This window comes from Diprion similis, chromosome 10 (genome assembly GCF_021155765.1).
Source record: "Diprion similis isolate iyDipSimi1 chromosome 10, iyDipSimi1.1, whole genome shotgun sequence".
In the NCBI taxonomy this organism is placed as follows: Eukaryota; Metazoa; Arthropoda; class Insecta; order Hymenoptera; family Diprionidae; genus Diprion; species Diprion similis.
This window is the reverse complement of record NC_060114.1, coordinates 5,939,551-5,955,474: the sequence shown is the minus strand read 5'-3', so window position 1 is coordinate 5,955,474 and position 15,924 is coordinate 5,939,551. Positions and strand designations below refer to the sequence as shown.

The following is a 15,924-nucleotide window of genomic DNA, read 5'->3' as shown; positions in this document are numbered from 1 at the left end:
TGGTGTTCAGCACGCGACCATCACGCTGGTTCCTATTAACCCGAGGCTATCTCTTCTCCTTGGCCACTTTTATCCTTGTCCCTTTGCAAGGAGACAAGCTGTCCTCTTCTTGTAACATGAAATGTGTGATAATGAAGTGTTCTGTTCTTTTATGTTCCAGGTAAGTCACTTCACTGTACTACATGTTACGTGCCTAGTCGACACCCTTCAGGTTCTATCGAATCTCCGAGAAGACATCGAGTAACAAGTAGCAGGCCAGATATTCGGAACGCTCAAGGTAAAAAGGGTATAACCAACCCTCACACAATAGCGATCATCGTTCAATTTTATCGGTACACGTGCTCGACTTCTCTTCCGAATTGTCGATGCGTTTTCCGCAATCATCAACGTGTGGATCTTCGAGTTTAGCTAGAGTCACGGATGCGTGTAGTGACGATAATGGTGAACTTGGTTTTGCGTCGAACTTGAACGGTTGAATTCGACGCCCTCTACACGTCGTAAAAATGAACCAAGAACGGGGCATGATTGGAGGCAATAATTGATCACCAGTCTATCCGCGGTTTGTCGACGTCAGGGTGTGCCTGGCACCTCGGAACCGGGGAGGATGTGGCGGCAGCGAACCACCCAAGGTATAATCTTGCTGCAGCGACAGCGACGGTGGCGGTGGTGCGACCCGCCGCCCACTCGTGTGGAAAAATGATAGCGGGCGCACTGACTGAGTGCCCTCGGGAGCAGCCGGGGCGAGGTGGGCGAGGTGGTTGAGGGTTGGTCGGGGGATGAGGCGGTAGGAACCAGGAGGAAGGAAGGGGGAGAGATGCCCCGGGCCGATTCCCTTATCGCCGCCGCACAGTTGTGTGTGCTTTTATGAAGATCTGTCAAACTCGACTACTACGGCTGGTGTAATGATGTATTGTACACACCTATACTACCGACACCGGGCGGCCATCCCAACTTGTGGAGCTCTGGTTCTCTCCTCTCTCACGCTCTCTCTCTCTCTCTCTCTCTGTGTGCGGAAGATCGCTGCTGTATGGAGATAAGAGGTGGTGATTTAATTTACCGGTTTTCGATGAATTTCTCTCGATTTCAGATTCTCACAACCCTCTGTATGAGTGTTTGTGTGTGTGTGTACATGGATCTTTTCACACCTCGGTGGAAATCAGAATTCCATGCGAATTCATTCCTGGCATTGCGATTGCCTCTACAACATCTCTTCTCTGTACGTAGGATCGCATCCACTACTTGTGGTCACTGCACTGTTTGAGGCCTCTTGATTTCATCAAAATAACTTTGAATTCATTCAATTACTCAATACAATATACTACGAACTTTCTTTCAATACAGTTTAGCTGAAGTTAATATAATTCTTAATACTGGGTGAAAGGACCTTTATACCATTTTTGGGCATAATCTTTGATCACGCCTATTATGAATCTGACCACAATGAGATCAAACGATGACCACAACTTAGGCTAAAGTGACCGAAACCGGTACGACAACCTTGCGCATTCGTTAGTTCTTGGACAGTGTTGCATTTCAGAGTAATGAAGAAACCATTGCACTCTCGACTCGCGGTGTGAGAGAAAACAGCAACCTGTTCCCAAATGTCCTCGTTTTGGACTTCGCAATACATTTTCATGCGTCAATTATCTTCTTATGCGGATTAATACTATCATATGGTTATTTGGTTATGTAAGAAAAGAGAAAGTCAAACCTCACTTGTATCAGTGTACTGCGTGGGAGAAGATTGTTTAAACAATAAAATGGGATTTTCTATTTGATTTCTATTTGATGATTACATGAAGTGATTGATCTAATGGTTTATAAAATACAAAATATTTTCGTTTGCTATATTGGTTAAATTTTTTTTTTTTTTTTGGTCAAGAACCACGTTTTTTTCTTATTTCATGTTATCAATTTATGATGGATTCAATCGAACATTTGTGAACGAAATACAACACTGTCGATCACTGTTATCGAAAGAAATCGAATCACTTTGAAAAAAAAAAGACTTTTGAATAGTTTTCAGAATCAGTCTATAATAATTTCAAAATCTAAGGAAAATTTGATGATATCAACTAAATCATATTTCAATAAAACTTGACGCGTGGTTTTGGAATCAAGCGACCGTTTGCGATTTATCAATAGGACTTATGATTCCCAGCGTGTTCGAGCATAACATTCTAAGGTATGGTAAGAAAGAAACACATGGATCTAAAAATAGCGGGTGAGTTCCTAGGAGGGAATGATCGCGTATCTCAAACGTCACGGCGGCGGTGGGAAAGGGGAGGAGGAGTGGGAACGGGAGGCGGAGAGCAAAAGAGAGGAAGAGAGAAAGATGGAGGATGAAGGAGGTGCAGGGAGGGTTGAAATATGAGAGATACGACGAACCGACTGCTCGCCCTCGCAACTCCGCCGCATCGCGCGATGGTGCATTAGCGCTAATCTCTGCTCTTCGGCCCTCTTTATCTCAGGCATATACCTCTCTCCTCCTCTCCTCTCTTCCCCTCTCCTCTCCTCTCCTCTCTCACTCACCCACCATCGGAGCGGAGAGTCCAGCCCGGAATACCAGAAGAGCCATGGGCATCTCGTCTCTCTGCCTACCTGCACGTCGTTCAGTCGTCCCTATCTGGAAGATGATCTAATCGTGGGATCCGTTATATTCAGGCTGAAGTAAAGATGGACAGAGAGAGGCTCTCTGGAGTTGAGTTTTGACATTCGAAATCTCATTAGCAATCTGGGTGGAGAGCCTGCTGTTAGATTAAATAAATTACTGATCCATTCCTCCTCCACCCACCCACTTTGCCCACCTTCCTTCCAACTCCACGGATAACGTGGACGCAGCTGGACTCGCCGCTTTGTCAACCAATCCGAAGCCAATACCCCCTGCCAATTCGTTGCGAGCCGTTTACGCCAGTCTGGCACATGTCCTGATTACCAAAACTTTTTACTCACACTCTATCGTCTACCCAGAATCAATTATACATTGTCTGTCTTCCAGCTAGTATTGACAGGTTTGGCCAGATTTGTGCCATAATCAATTCATTGCTAACTGTAGAATTGAGGTTCTGTTCAAGTGCTCTCGGTTTTCAAAACAGAAAATTAAGAGAGAACTTCTCATTCAGTCACTTCTACGCTATCATAGCTTCCCAAGAATTTTCAGAAACTTTTAAAGCGAGTGAAAAAGGATTTTAAGAGTATCTGAAATCGCGTTGCTAACATTGGCAGTCCATTCTATTCTGGTTTTCAGTTGCAACGACAATTGTGTTCAAAAACAGGAAAAGAAGAGAGAGAACTCAACGAATTGACAATCTTCTCCATTCTTCTGCCGGATTTTATAATAATTTTCTCCCCTGTCTCGTAGCTTCGTGATAATTTTCAGAAGCTTTTGAAGTGAGTGAGGAAGTAATTGAAGAGCATCTCGAGATGCTTTGGAAATATCGGTAATCCATTCTGCACCTTCGCAGTTTTTTCCAGAAGTTGGAGGGATTATGATTGGTGACTGAAATCTCGTCACCTGTCTATTTTCCTCTTGAATATTCTTTACCTCGACATCGCTTGCTCGCAGGTTTTCTCTGAGTGACTAAAGGACTTACAGGACTCAGAGCCTCTAGTCCAGCCCGTTTGGCTGAGGGTAGATAGCGCAACTGTGAATTGGAATGACGTGCGAATGAGCCAAGATTCGATTAAGGAGATGGGTGCGGTAAGAATCGATACTCTTTATTAATTTTATTACGAGATAGTCGCACATTGAGAATTTATAGAATCGATGTATTCGTCAGGCACGATGATTCCTTTATCAAATTGCGATATTTAGTCAATATCGGTGCAATATTTTTGAACTAAACTTCCGACGATACCAATGTGATCGAAAAAAATGTTGCAGTTTGGTTGTAGAAAATAATTTTCTGAAGAAAATGAGGGATATTAAGATATTGTCTATAACTTCTATGTTTTTTGTTCTTGTATTCTTAGGGAAAACTTTATACCTTACGAATATATTAATTTAAATGAATACTCAATGTGCGACAATATCGTAAAGAAATTAGGGACGGATGGGCCCGTCTGAATCATAAGTTTAGTACAAAAAAAATCGATAAGAACCATATCCTCATTATGTAATAGAAATTAATCTGAAAAAGTTTGAATAACACGAGCTAAAATATCAGTAACTTTCAAAGCGAATAATTAGAATGTCCTAAAATGATTGAACTCTGTTGTTTGTGATCTGATTCTAATGTTTTTGAACTTATTTTGATGACCACAGAAGCCTCCGGAAATGGTTAAATAGTTCCACGACGGATAAAAATAGGTTTGCATAATTATATGGGACAACAGTTATTAGTGACAACTAGATTTCGCCGCTATAAGTAAACTACGATGTTAGATTTCTTGACTTTTTCAAGGAGAACCGATGAGCGAAGAAAATTAACTGAAAAAGGTTAGATTACATATTAAGGATGTTGTTCCATTCGATTTCACCATAATTTTGCATAAGTGCAAATAACATCGCCGGGGATTTTCTGAAACCGTTCATGACACTTTTCTTTTCCTTAATTTTCGTTGTCCCCGTGGTACCCATTAATCCTGAAGCATCGACTGTTACCTTACCAATCTCCTTAAGGTGCTTATAAAGACGCGTTGGACACCTCGAAAACGCAGGGATGCAAAACTCCTTTACCGCTCAAGAGATCAGAGTGAAACTTGGGCAACTAATGCCTTATTTTGGCAAAAAGTGGAGCGTCTTTTTGCTTTTCAAAATTTGGAAAAAAAATTTACAGATTGGTTACCACCCACCCAGAAATTGGCCTAATTTTCACAATTGCACTGAATGGATCGAATTATCCGGTATAATGCCACTCGGCGGTCATGGAACACACATTTTGAGCCTTGTCCCATGAGATGTGATGGTGAACTGTCGAAATGGCAGCTGATCTGGTTTTCGATTATGAAGAACACCGAAATGTCATTTTGGTGACATTTGTCGGTAATTTTTTACCGACATTACACGCATACATTACCGCCATGCGCGTTATGTCGGTAACAAATATCGCCAAAATGAGATTTCGGTGTACTTCGTAAGCGAAAACCAGATCAGCTGCTATTTCGTCGTTTCATCATCAAATCTTATGGAACTGGGCTCAAAATGTGTGTTCCATCACCACCGAGTGGCATCATACCGGATAATTCGATCCATTCAGTGCAACTGTAAAAATTTAACCAATTTATGTGGGTGGTAACAAATCTGTAAAATTTTTTTCCAAATTTTGAAAAAGTAAAAAGGCGCTCCACTTTTTGCCAAAATAAGGCATTAACTGCCCAAGTTTCACTCTGATCGCCCAAGCGGTATAAGAATTTTGCATCCCCGCGTTTTCGAGGTGTACAACGTGTCTTTATAAGCACCTTAATAGCGAAAAATCGGATCAATACTATCCAGTGTGGAGTATAAATAGCAAAATGACGCGGACTCGAAAGTCCAGGTGTAACTTCTCATTCTGCCCTGAACTGACTGGGGATCGCCTTAACGACGGCATCGAGGAAAGACGACACGGCGTCTTGATGTTCCGGCGTCGCACGTGCGACTCGGAAGCGGATGTCGCCTCTCGAGGCTCCCGCCTGCTGCTCCTTACCTCGCGCACTTCTTTATTGCCCGGCTTTCAACGGGTCCGCATGTTTCTCAGGTGACTGAAGAACCCGCCAAAGTGCCTTTCCTGCCCTTCTTCTTCCGCACGTGCAACCCGCCTTAGGACAATCGCATCCATGGACAAAGAAGCGATCAGGTTCTCCCAGGGTTTAACCAACAAGTGGCACATTTCCGGCCCTTGTATGTACCTAACCTCTCACCGACCTTCCGGAGTTAAGTGCTCCGCGCTCTCGAGGGTCATGCCGGTGATCAATTTTTGTTTGCCGACCTTTCATTTCGATCTTTCGGCATTCCGTGGAGTTCAAAATTATAGTTCATGATTATATCAACAGTTTGAAAAGTTTGTACAACGTGTTGTACCGAATTTCAGATATTTCAAAAATTCTTTTATCAATTTAAGATTCCTAGTAATTGGCAATTTGAAATGAAACATACGGATTTCACAGGGCTTAAAGAAGCTTAGGATTAGGTGCTTGTTGTAAAGATCATGAATTATCCAATCCGGACGATCAGTTGATAAATTTACGGTGTCTGCTAACGGATTGCAGTATCTGATTTCCAAAATCTCCGATTGTTTTTCAAAGGATTCCAAAAGATCTCTCTGAGGCCTGGTGAGGTTAAGTAGATTTTGAGATACTTTACCGAGTTGAAACAGTTCTTGAATAAATATTCCGAAAGATTTCAGTGACTTTAAAGAGACGTGACGACAAAATATTTTTTCAAATTCTGCCCCTTCAAAGTCAACTCAAAAGGTTTTGCAATTCTTACTCGCAAGAGTTTCATTTCATTAAACTTAAAATTTACACGATATAAAAAAATCGTTGAACATAAAGTTTTATACAGTTTAAAGTATCTTATCTAGGATTCCAAAATTCAATTTTATTTCAAAAACTTCCGTAAAACTCGAGTGCTTCAACTTTATTGACACAAATTCAATTTTCACTTAACATGTGCAAAATCTGAAACTATTTATAAGATTCCAAGTAATTTTTTTGCTTTTGCTTCAACAAAAATTTCTCCATTGACCATCGGAGGCAATCCTACAGGTACGAGTTCTGGTCCCGGTTTAAAAAACGAGCGTCGCTTTTCGTTGAGTCGATTTAGGGGATGGATGAGCCGGTTTGCATCCCCTGGCGGCCAGGTGCCTCTCAGACGAAGAGACGCAAAGTGGTCTTCTCTCTCTCTCTTCTCTCTTGCTCTCTCGATAGCCTGTATCTTATCGCGAAGAAACACTCGCACCCCTCGCGTGCCCCTCGTCCTTATCCTGTATAACCGTTGCTGGGCCGCAGCAGACAGAGGATCCATTTATTCGCAAATGCCAAGGCCAGAGCGGAAGATGGAGAGACAGAGAAAGAAGGAGGAGGAGGAAGAGGAGGAGGAGGAAAGAGAGAGGGGCCAAAAGTCGGTTCACTCAGCTCCGCTAGGCTCACTTAATAAATCCGTTCGGACGTTCCACGTGGCGATTTCGACGCGGACAAATCTGCGATATGACAAAAAAACTCCGCGGCCCAACCGAGTTATCACGCCAAAGGCCGAGGGCGGGCAAACTCAGGATCTGAGTTATCACTGTTCGCTCCCCGATTTGTCAAAGTCCGTTCCGAGCCAGGAACCAACGCCAGCCCCTCGCTTTCCCCTCATTTCTAGCCTCTCGGCCACTGCGACTAACTGACTGAAGAGCCAGCCAGATCTGCCATTGATAATGAAAGGAAAAAACACCGAAGTATGGATAAAAAAAATTATGACGGAGGATATCAAAATCGTTGGAGAATATTTTTTCGACGCTTTTATTCACGGATGAAATGTGATTTATATGTTTGGATGGTAATGTTTGAAATTCGTGACTCTTAATTCGAAGATTAGTTTTTTTTTTTTTTTTTTTTTTTTTCCAAATAAAAGAAATAGAAGCTCGTTGTAATCATTGTTTTGAAAAATTGAAATTTTTAAATAGACGATACAGAAACCAATGTTAGGTTAACGATTAAAACCACAATAGCCAAAAATATTGAATTTGCAAGGATACGGACATCTGATTTGTAGAATTTTGAAATGCAGAAAGGTGAAAATTTTGGAAGCTATTACATATTACATAGAATCGAACAAACTGTAATATTTTTCCTTGTTCCTTGTTGTTTTCCCTATTCGTAACATAATACAGTGATTCGATTCCCGGTGGACTAAAAATGTAAAAATTGACTACAATAGATGGGTCACAAAATCGAAATTTTCGAAGGGCCAAAAATCTCTTTCTCACACAATTTCAAAATTTAATAAACTGAAATCCAGAAGAATGAAAATATAGAAAGCTCGAAGTATAGAAAACCAAACTGTGCATCACCTTTAGAAAATTCTGTATAAAACACATAGATTCCCGCACTACTTTGAAATTCGATATTGTGACCCTTGTGTTTTCAAATCATTCTACATTTTCACCTCCACCCTGTTAACAAACTTATCGTCCATCACGATTTTCAGAACAATCCCGTGATTATTTCGCAATTCAAAATCTCGATCACCAGATTTGTTCTCCATTTTTTGCTTCCTTAGTCCCTTCTTCAGCCCTGTTATCTCGTCGAGTATCTCCAATCGTCGAGTATCTAGGTTCTCTCATTGGTACCTAATGCCTAGACCTAGATAGAATACCTAGTCACAGGCTAACTGCTCGACCCTTGCAGCCTGCAGCAACGCGTGGCGAATAGCATTTAACGCCGGACCGCGGTGCCCGCAGGAGAAACTCCTGATAGTCCGATGGTCATTTCTCATTTGTGTAATCTGTGCACCCGGTGGTTGGAACCCCACACCCTAAACCCTGAGCCCAGCGACCACCCCACGTGGCAATCGCGTCGTTTGTTCTTCTCGTGTATTCGCTTTGGTTTTTGACGACGCGAGATGACCGAAGGATTAATACACACAGCTGGGGATCTACGGCGCACTTTTCGTACCACAAATTATTCCTCATCAACTATTCGCGGTTCTGCATGGTGCAGACGCTTGTCTCAAAACTAAGCGCTTCTTCGGTAATATTTCCTTTATTTTTAATTCTTTCGTACATATATCGTGGATAAATATTCAGCTGCAGGCTTCTGAAGTAGTATAGTTGGAATTATTATCTTATTGTTAGCTTGTGACGATTCTAGGTATTCATCGAAATACACAAAAAGACAAACTTTCGATATAAATTTTCACTTCGTGATTTTGATCGCTCGTATTTTTTTTTTTTTTTTTTTTGTTTCTTTTTGCAACGATGATGTCGGAGAAACGGGGAATATCAATAACGCTACGTTGGATTTTAATTATTTATTTTTGTCAGACTCTGTGAAATACCTAGGATATATTGTGTACAAAAAATGAAGGCATTCAGCAACTACGTACCTAATTTCGACATGACCGAGTCTGTTTTATTTTTCCTAGTATCAAATTCAAATTATTCCATTCATTGACAGCCATACTGATTATTCGATGTATCGCATGAATTTCTCAAATATCACTATAAAACTGTTACTAGTTTGGAAAAAAAATGTACCTGTTTTTGTTTTTCACATTGACGAAAAGATAACAACTTTTGATTTCTATAAAAATCAAGCAAGCGGTAATAATTTCAATTTGTTCCACGAAACATCAATTTGACCTAACCTAACCTGACTTGACTGGACTCGAAACATTTGAGGTAGTAAGTTGAGAGTCTTTTTCTTGTAAGTATGACGAAGGATGCAGTAGAACCTAACCTAATCTAAAGATAAGTAAACTTATTTTAAACGAAATCCTGAAACAGTCTTTGCCCATCCGTATCTTTGTGCTGAAAAAAGATAAAATAATTATCGTTCCCTCTACGCTTTTCCAGTTTGTGTTTCTATAAAATTTTCACATTATGCCTAAGAATATAGGTAGTCAATTATTTTTACATTCGTAACATGCGTTCCGTTTATGAAAACTCGAAACGAAACACATAACCTCTCTCACTGTCAATCGTTTCATCTTATTCGATTAAAGCTATCTATTGTCGGTTTGTCCTCAGGAAATGCTTATAGAATTTTTATGTTTTGGATCAGTGAACGATGAAATTATTCTTGATATTAAGACGTTGATTAATTGCTAACTACATTATGGCATCGTTACAGGCTTCGCCATTTTGTTTGCAGCGTAAGGTTCCGCATATTCGCCTTCTTCTTTTCTTTTCTAAAAATTCTTTTTAGAGTCATTTTAAAATTGTAAAACAACCAGGTTATCCTGTTTCAACTTTTCGATACGTTAACGTTGCCAACTTACGTCTGTTAAGCTAACAGAACCAAATGACCAGAATCAGAAAAAAACATGTGTCTATACGTATTCAATTAATATTACGTGGATTCATTCATCGTCAAGACACTGAATAAACAGAAACTCGAGCTTCCGATCAAACCAGATAAATCAAACCATCAAATGCATTCCAGTACTCAATATTTCTTCATGCAGGATCCAGTGAACATACTTTCAAATATATCCTCTCCCTCTCCTCCTCGGACGATCGTCGCACACGACCTTTTCGTCCAGGTCGTGGCCGAGGACAGTGGTTACTGATAGGCATTGGGCATTCCAATGTGGCAGCAATGGGGTCCTCGAGAGCGGTTTGGCGCCGCGTTATCTTCTTCGTCAAGATCCCTAGTGGCGGGCGGAGCCCAAGGAGGAGGAGGAGGAGGAGAGAGGAGAGAGGAGAGAGGAGAGAAGATGAGTGTGAGAAGAGCGAGGCGGGGGCGAGAGGAACGAGTCAACAGTGCTGGCACTGTTTCGCCAGCTAACCCATGTTTATACCCGGTCTGCAGTTCCCTCTTCCGCTGCTGCTCCCGGGGGAATGAACGAACGAACGAAAGAACTCCTGCAGGAATGTCCGCCTTGTCTAGACACCTCCGAAGATTATGACGTGCTGCCTTTCGCCCTCTCACTCTCCTCCACGTCGTGCCAATATGCACTGTGTTACACGTTCCATTTCCCCTCATCCTCTCTGACCTACATAACCTACAAACTCGCGTCGCTAAATCGCTGCAATATTCCTTATATCTCTGCTCTTCTTCTTCTTATTTTTATTTTTGTACGAATATAAGAACGAATTTCTGTGAGATATCATTTCGTGCACTGCGCATGCGTGAATTTTTTACCCTCGATTGGTCCTTGGTACGGATTTGAAGTATTATGAGAAACACTGTATCCTCTGAACATATTTTTTGGTTATAGATACGTTGTGATTTGTCAGGCGACGAGCAGTTCATGCAGCGATTCTCATAGTACAATTGAAAAAACCATATTGAAACTTGTTTACGTTTTAAAACGTTAATACATTTTTTCATCAAATCTTTAGATAAGAGATAAGCATAATTTGATCATTCTGGCTATTCACGCAACGAGCTACACAAAATCGAGCTCCCCCCCCCCCCCCCCTCCTCCCCGGCTCTATGCTTCTCTCATTCTCCTCCGGCGACTAAACTCTCGGGTTATATTATCTGTCGTCACTGATCAATTAGGAACGAACCCGCGGAACGATCTCAACCGGCTGTTGCATGGGCCATGTGGCTAATCCCAGCTCTCCTCTTCTCTCTTCTTTGCCGATCTGTGTTCGTCTCATACTTTTCCATAAGCGCAAACTCTTCAGTGAATTCGTATACGTGAACACGTGTTCAACAAATATAGAGACAGATAATATTCATAGTTTGCGCGAAGTCTTATCCTCCGTTCTGCTGAAGATTTGCTCGTTCTTGTGATTTTTTTTGGGTTACATGAGTATACCGAGATACCAGTCCATCCTCATCTCGGTTTACTAATTTCTTGTTCCCTTTTATGGAGTGTACAATGATGGTTTAACTATTCTTGGAAATATCTATGATTGTGGTTGTCAGTAATACATTTTTTGCTGTTCCAACATTATATCTGTTTATTTAGTAAATTGCATTTATCAGTGAAATACAGTCTTAACGTAAAAATATCTCAATGGTTAGAAAAAATATCGTCTCTTTGACCATAATCAAAAAGAATAGTAACACACAATATATTTTCTTATTTTCATATTGTACCAAGAGCTAAACGAAAATATTGTTATGAGGACTGTATGGTAACGACGAATAGAAATTTCTATCGGTTCACCGATATCGTTGCGACGCAACTATGCTTACACAGAGAGAGAGAGAGAGAGAGAAAGAGTGCAACAGGGGAATCGATAGCAGGAAAAAGCGAGATGGATAGTGAGGAAGAAGGAGGAAAGAAAGGAATAAATAACACCGATAATAGAGAATAATCCTAATCACACGGTTTGTCCGATACCGTGAAGTCTCCCCCGATACTGCATGTATCATAATCTCGTCCAGTAGAAAAAGAGAGGAGAGGAGAGGAGAGGAGACGGCAAGCCAGTCGCCAACACAACAGCTGCATGCCTCTTCTCATGCACACTCTGTGTGTCGATGACGAGGAGAGGTGGCAGTGATAACAGGTAGGCTCGTGTTGTGAGAGCCGGCTTAAATGTGCGTGCGCCTACTCTTGCGGTAGTGATATCAGTTTCCTCCTGATCCTCAGTGGCGAGGCCCGGCTTTGCCTTGCCCAGCTCGCAGTCGCGTCGTGCTGAATGAGGCAGACCGATCTTGACACACCGTATACTGTTGTTCTCCTCGCGTGCCCAGATTACAATTGCGATCACATTCCTTCCTGGAGATTGGCAAAAAGGTAGAAAGGGGTCGTGGGTGCAACCATGAGTTCAAGACACGATGTGCAATCATCGACACTCTGGTGTCACTCCAGTGATTGTCCGTTCTCGATGTGATCAAGTAGTTACTTCCATTGGTAGTTTGTTCTTCCGACACTTCAGTAAGTGAATATTTCATACGTACTGTGGTTTTAAACGACCTGCACATTCTTTATTGGAGATAGCCACAAAGTGTAGGAAAAGGAAAACAAAGAAGTTTGTAACATGAGTGAAAGACACGTTGTACAGTCATAGGCACTCTAGTGTTACCATCTCCAGTGATTAGCCAAAGTTTGGGTGTTCAGTGTTCACTTGGGATTTGGCCCGTTTTATTTGGTGCTTGGTGTTCTTTTCAGTGAGTGAATAGCCTTTGTGATAGATACTCTGGTCTCAAATCACCTGCACACAACGCTGAGAACATGAGTGTACTGCTATGGCGGCAGAGACGAGCTAGCCTTAGGGCCTTGGCCTCCATACCTTCGTCTATGAGTGAGTAATATGTTCTTAGATATACCTTCTTGGAAGAGAATTGGAAGGTTTTTTTTATCGCGTTTATCGGTGGCTCGTTAGAATTCTAGCCAGATCACCTGATTGTAATAGGAAAGAAAGATCATCGATTTAGGACAGTGAAACTCCGTCTTTGTGTTCTGTTTGTTTCTTGTTTTCTGCTCCCTTTTCTATCCTATCTCACTTCCTCGTCCTTAATCATCATCGTCGTCGTAGTCTTCATCTGGTTATTTCCTGTAATCTTCTAAGACATTGACGATATATCAATTCGCAATCTTCCAAAAGACTTTTCGTGCCATTCACAAACATTGTGCCATACTTTACAATATTGTGACCGTGTTTATAACATTGTGCTGAAGATCGCCAGCCTTCTAAGATAAAAACAGATGCATTAGTACTCGAATTCTGTTCGGTTTACGTTATGGAATCGTCACATTTTAATTGAGAAAAATTTTCGAGAATCTATACATAAGTTGCGTAACATAAGCTGCAAATTGTTTAATAATTTTTGGGCCAATCACAGTGTTCCGTTATACATATACAAGCGTAACTTGTGCAGAGATTTCGTCCTTATCTTTATTTTATTCCAGGAAAACCTTTTCTTTTCTGTTTTTTTTTTCGTTTCTTTACAACTTACATAAACTACAACATTTCAATGAGTCGGTTTGAAATTCCGTATAGATGTATACGTGCACATGTGCATGAACGATAATATAACGAACGTTGCCCTAGATTCACAATCAGAATAAAATATATCTGCACTCGAATCATGATTCGTGAGTTTATTTAGACGGCGATACAGATCTCTGCCAGATATAGATCGATGATTATCTCTCGGTTTAGTCGATGATTAACGAGTCTGCCAGATAAATATCGCGTATTTTGATGCAGCGTGATAACCTAGCGGGAAGTCGATTAATCAGATTTCACCATTTCTATATCAAAGTACATCGACTATAGCTATTACTAGACTAGAAATTAGCTCGATCTTATGACTACTAAACTCTGAACGAAGAAAAATCAAATATCATCATCTTCTCTCTATGCTGTTACGTTTTTTCGATTTGAATTTTTTTTTTTTTCTTTTGAGGGGGGGAATAATTGAGACATTGAGAGGATCATCCTTAGTGTGTTCAATCGTGACTGGACGAAGACGAAAGAAAAATGCAAAAAGGGCAGAAACTTTTTTTATGCGGATATGTATGCATACACACGTATTTATGTATATATATATATATATATATATATATATATATATATATGTATATATATATCAGAGCAAACAAGTCAGGAGTGTGACAGGAAAAAGCGCCGATAAGGAACCGCTCGGCGCAATGGAAGAACGCCAAACATTTGTCTCCGATAAGATCTGCTATCTTCTCATGAGAGAACTTTCTCCTGTTTTTATCCGACGACTGCTTCTCCTTCCTAGTTTTTTCCTTCCTTTCTTCCATCCGCATCGTCCCGCATCCTCGCAAAACTAGCCTAGCCTATTTCATGTTTCATCAATGGTTAACCGAACTCTGTAGCACCGCTGTTTTTTGGGATAAAAATTTCGAGTCGGTTGGTCAAGACGAAGGGATGTCTGGTGAAAATGTTGCTTCTGTTTGTGATTTGAAAAAGATAAAAACAAAATTCTTTCAATTCTTCGTCTTTATCTTTCTTATTCCGAATAATTCTGATCATGCGATAAAATATTACTGTTAATCGTGAATATATTTGCTCTCAGATGGTTTGAAAAGAAGGAAAAAAAGAAAATTAAGGAAACTTGGAAAGATTATTTACTTTTTACGCTGAACTTTCTCGAAATTCTCACAAAATTTCAAATTCTTGAAATCCAAACCGTTATCAGTCACTCGAAGATACTAGTATAATCAGTGATTTTTCCACAAAGCAACACGTTACACGGAAAAATTTAGGAACAATAGTATTAGTAGATACAAGCTCTTTTTCTTATTGTTGGGATTTCAATTACAAGAAAAAAAAATGATTATATCGTTTGAAAAAAAAAAATTCAGACTTATCTGACCTTTATAAATTTATAATGACACAGCTCATGATTGCTGGCCGAGTTGTCTCAAAAATATCATCAACTTGCCGTGGTATTTAAAAAAATGATACTAAGGACGAAAATATTGAAATAAATTGGAGAACGTTTTCACAATTGTTGTACAATTTTTACATAATCAAAATATTCGGTATATCGTTGATTTTCATTTTTTTTCGGTGTCATGCTTATATTTGCTGCGGAGTTGGTGGGATTGAAACGATATAGAAAAATATTGTACATGCATATAAATACGTACAATCAATAACAGATTGTTAATAATCTATAATTGGATATTGTCGAGAGATCAAACGCTGGTTCAACCTTGGTGATATTATATTCTGCATAGCAAGAAAACATATTATACATATAAGCTTGTAAGTATACTCAGCGATAAATTGTAACAATTGCAGATCACTACAAGTTCATGATTATTCGAAAACATGTCATGTTTTCGTTTTCCATATAAATTTTTTACATCTCCATTAATTTTAATCATCTGGCAAAGAATGAGCACTCGATGATAAATTTACGTTGTGCAAGACGAAGAAATAAATAACGTATCGAGAGATTCTATACATGCTTAATCTTGGAAATATTTTGTATTCTTTCAACTTCAGTATTACTTTTTTTTTTATATCAACACAAAACTATACATAACTTGAATACATTATAATTTTGACTAACCTCCGTCTGTGGTGCGACAAAACGCAAGAGGGTTGTTGAGGGGGTGCAAAATGAAACGATTACTGGTTGACTTTTTTTTATAACGAGGTCTGCTTATATACTATGAATACTACGTATGTGTGATATTTTATACATACGTGCGTATTATATACTGACTGGGCACCGTTAAATCGCTATCAATAAATAACGATTACCTATATTAATTTGTTGGGCTAGCGGGCGTTCCGGTTATATAGCCGGTCAGATGGAGCGGCTGCTTCCACCCTTCCCGATCGCTTTCAGCTCGGGAGGTTAAGCGAAGTATCCCGAGAGATATCTGGGATCTAGAGCCAACAACAATTA

General features: G+C 40.2%; 1 protein-coding gene across 2 annotated transcripts in view; it reads left to right on the top strand.

The window, feature by feature from the left end:
- LOC124411029 (zinc finger protein ZFPM1) overlaps window positions 1–15,924 on the top strand; it is a 115,116-nt gene that overhangs the window by 61,415 nt on the left and 37,777 nt on the right. Inside the window, exon 2 of one of the 2 annotated variants that reach the window (XM_046889860.1) lies at window positions 161–277. The exons of the other annotated variant lie outside the window; for it this stretch is intronic. Coding sequence (XP_046745816.1) covers window positions 161–277 — 117 coding nt within the window. The remainder of the gene's footprint in view (window positions 1–160; window positions 278–15,924) is intronic. 2 annotated transcript variants of the gene reach the window in all.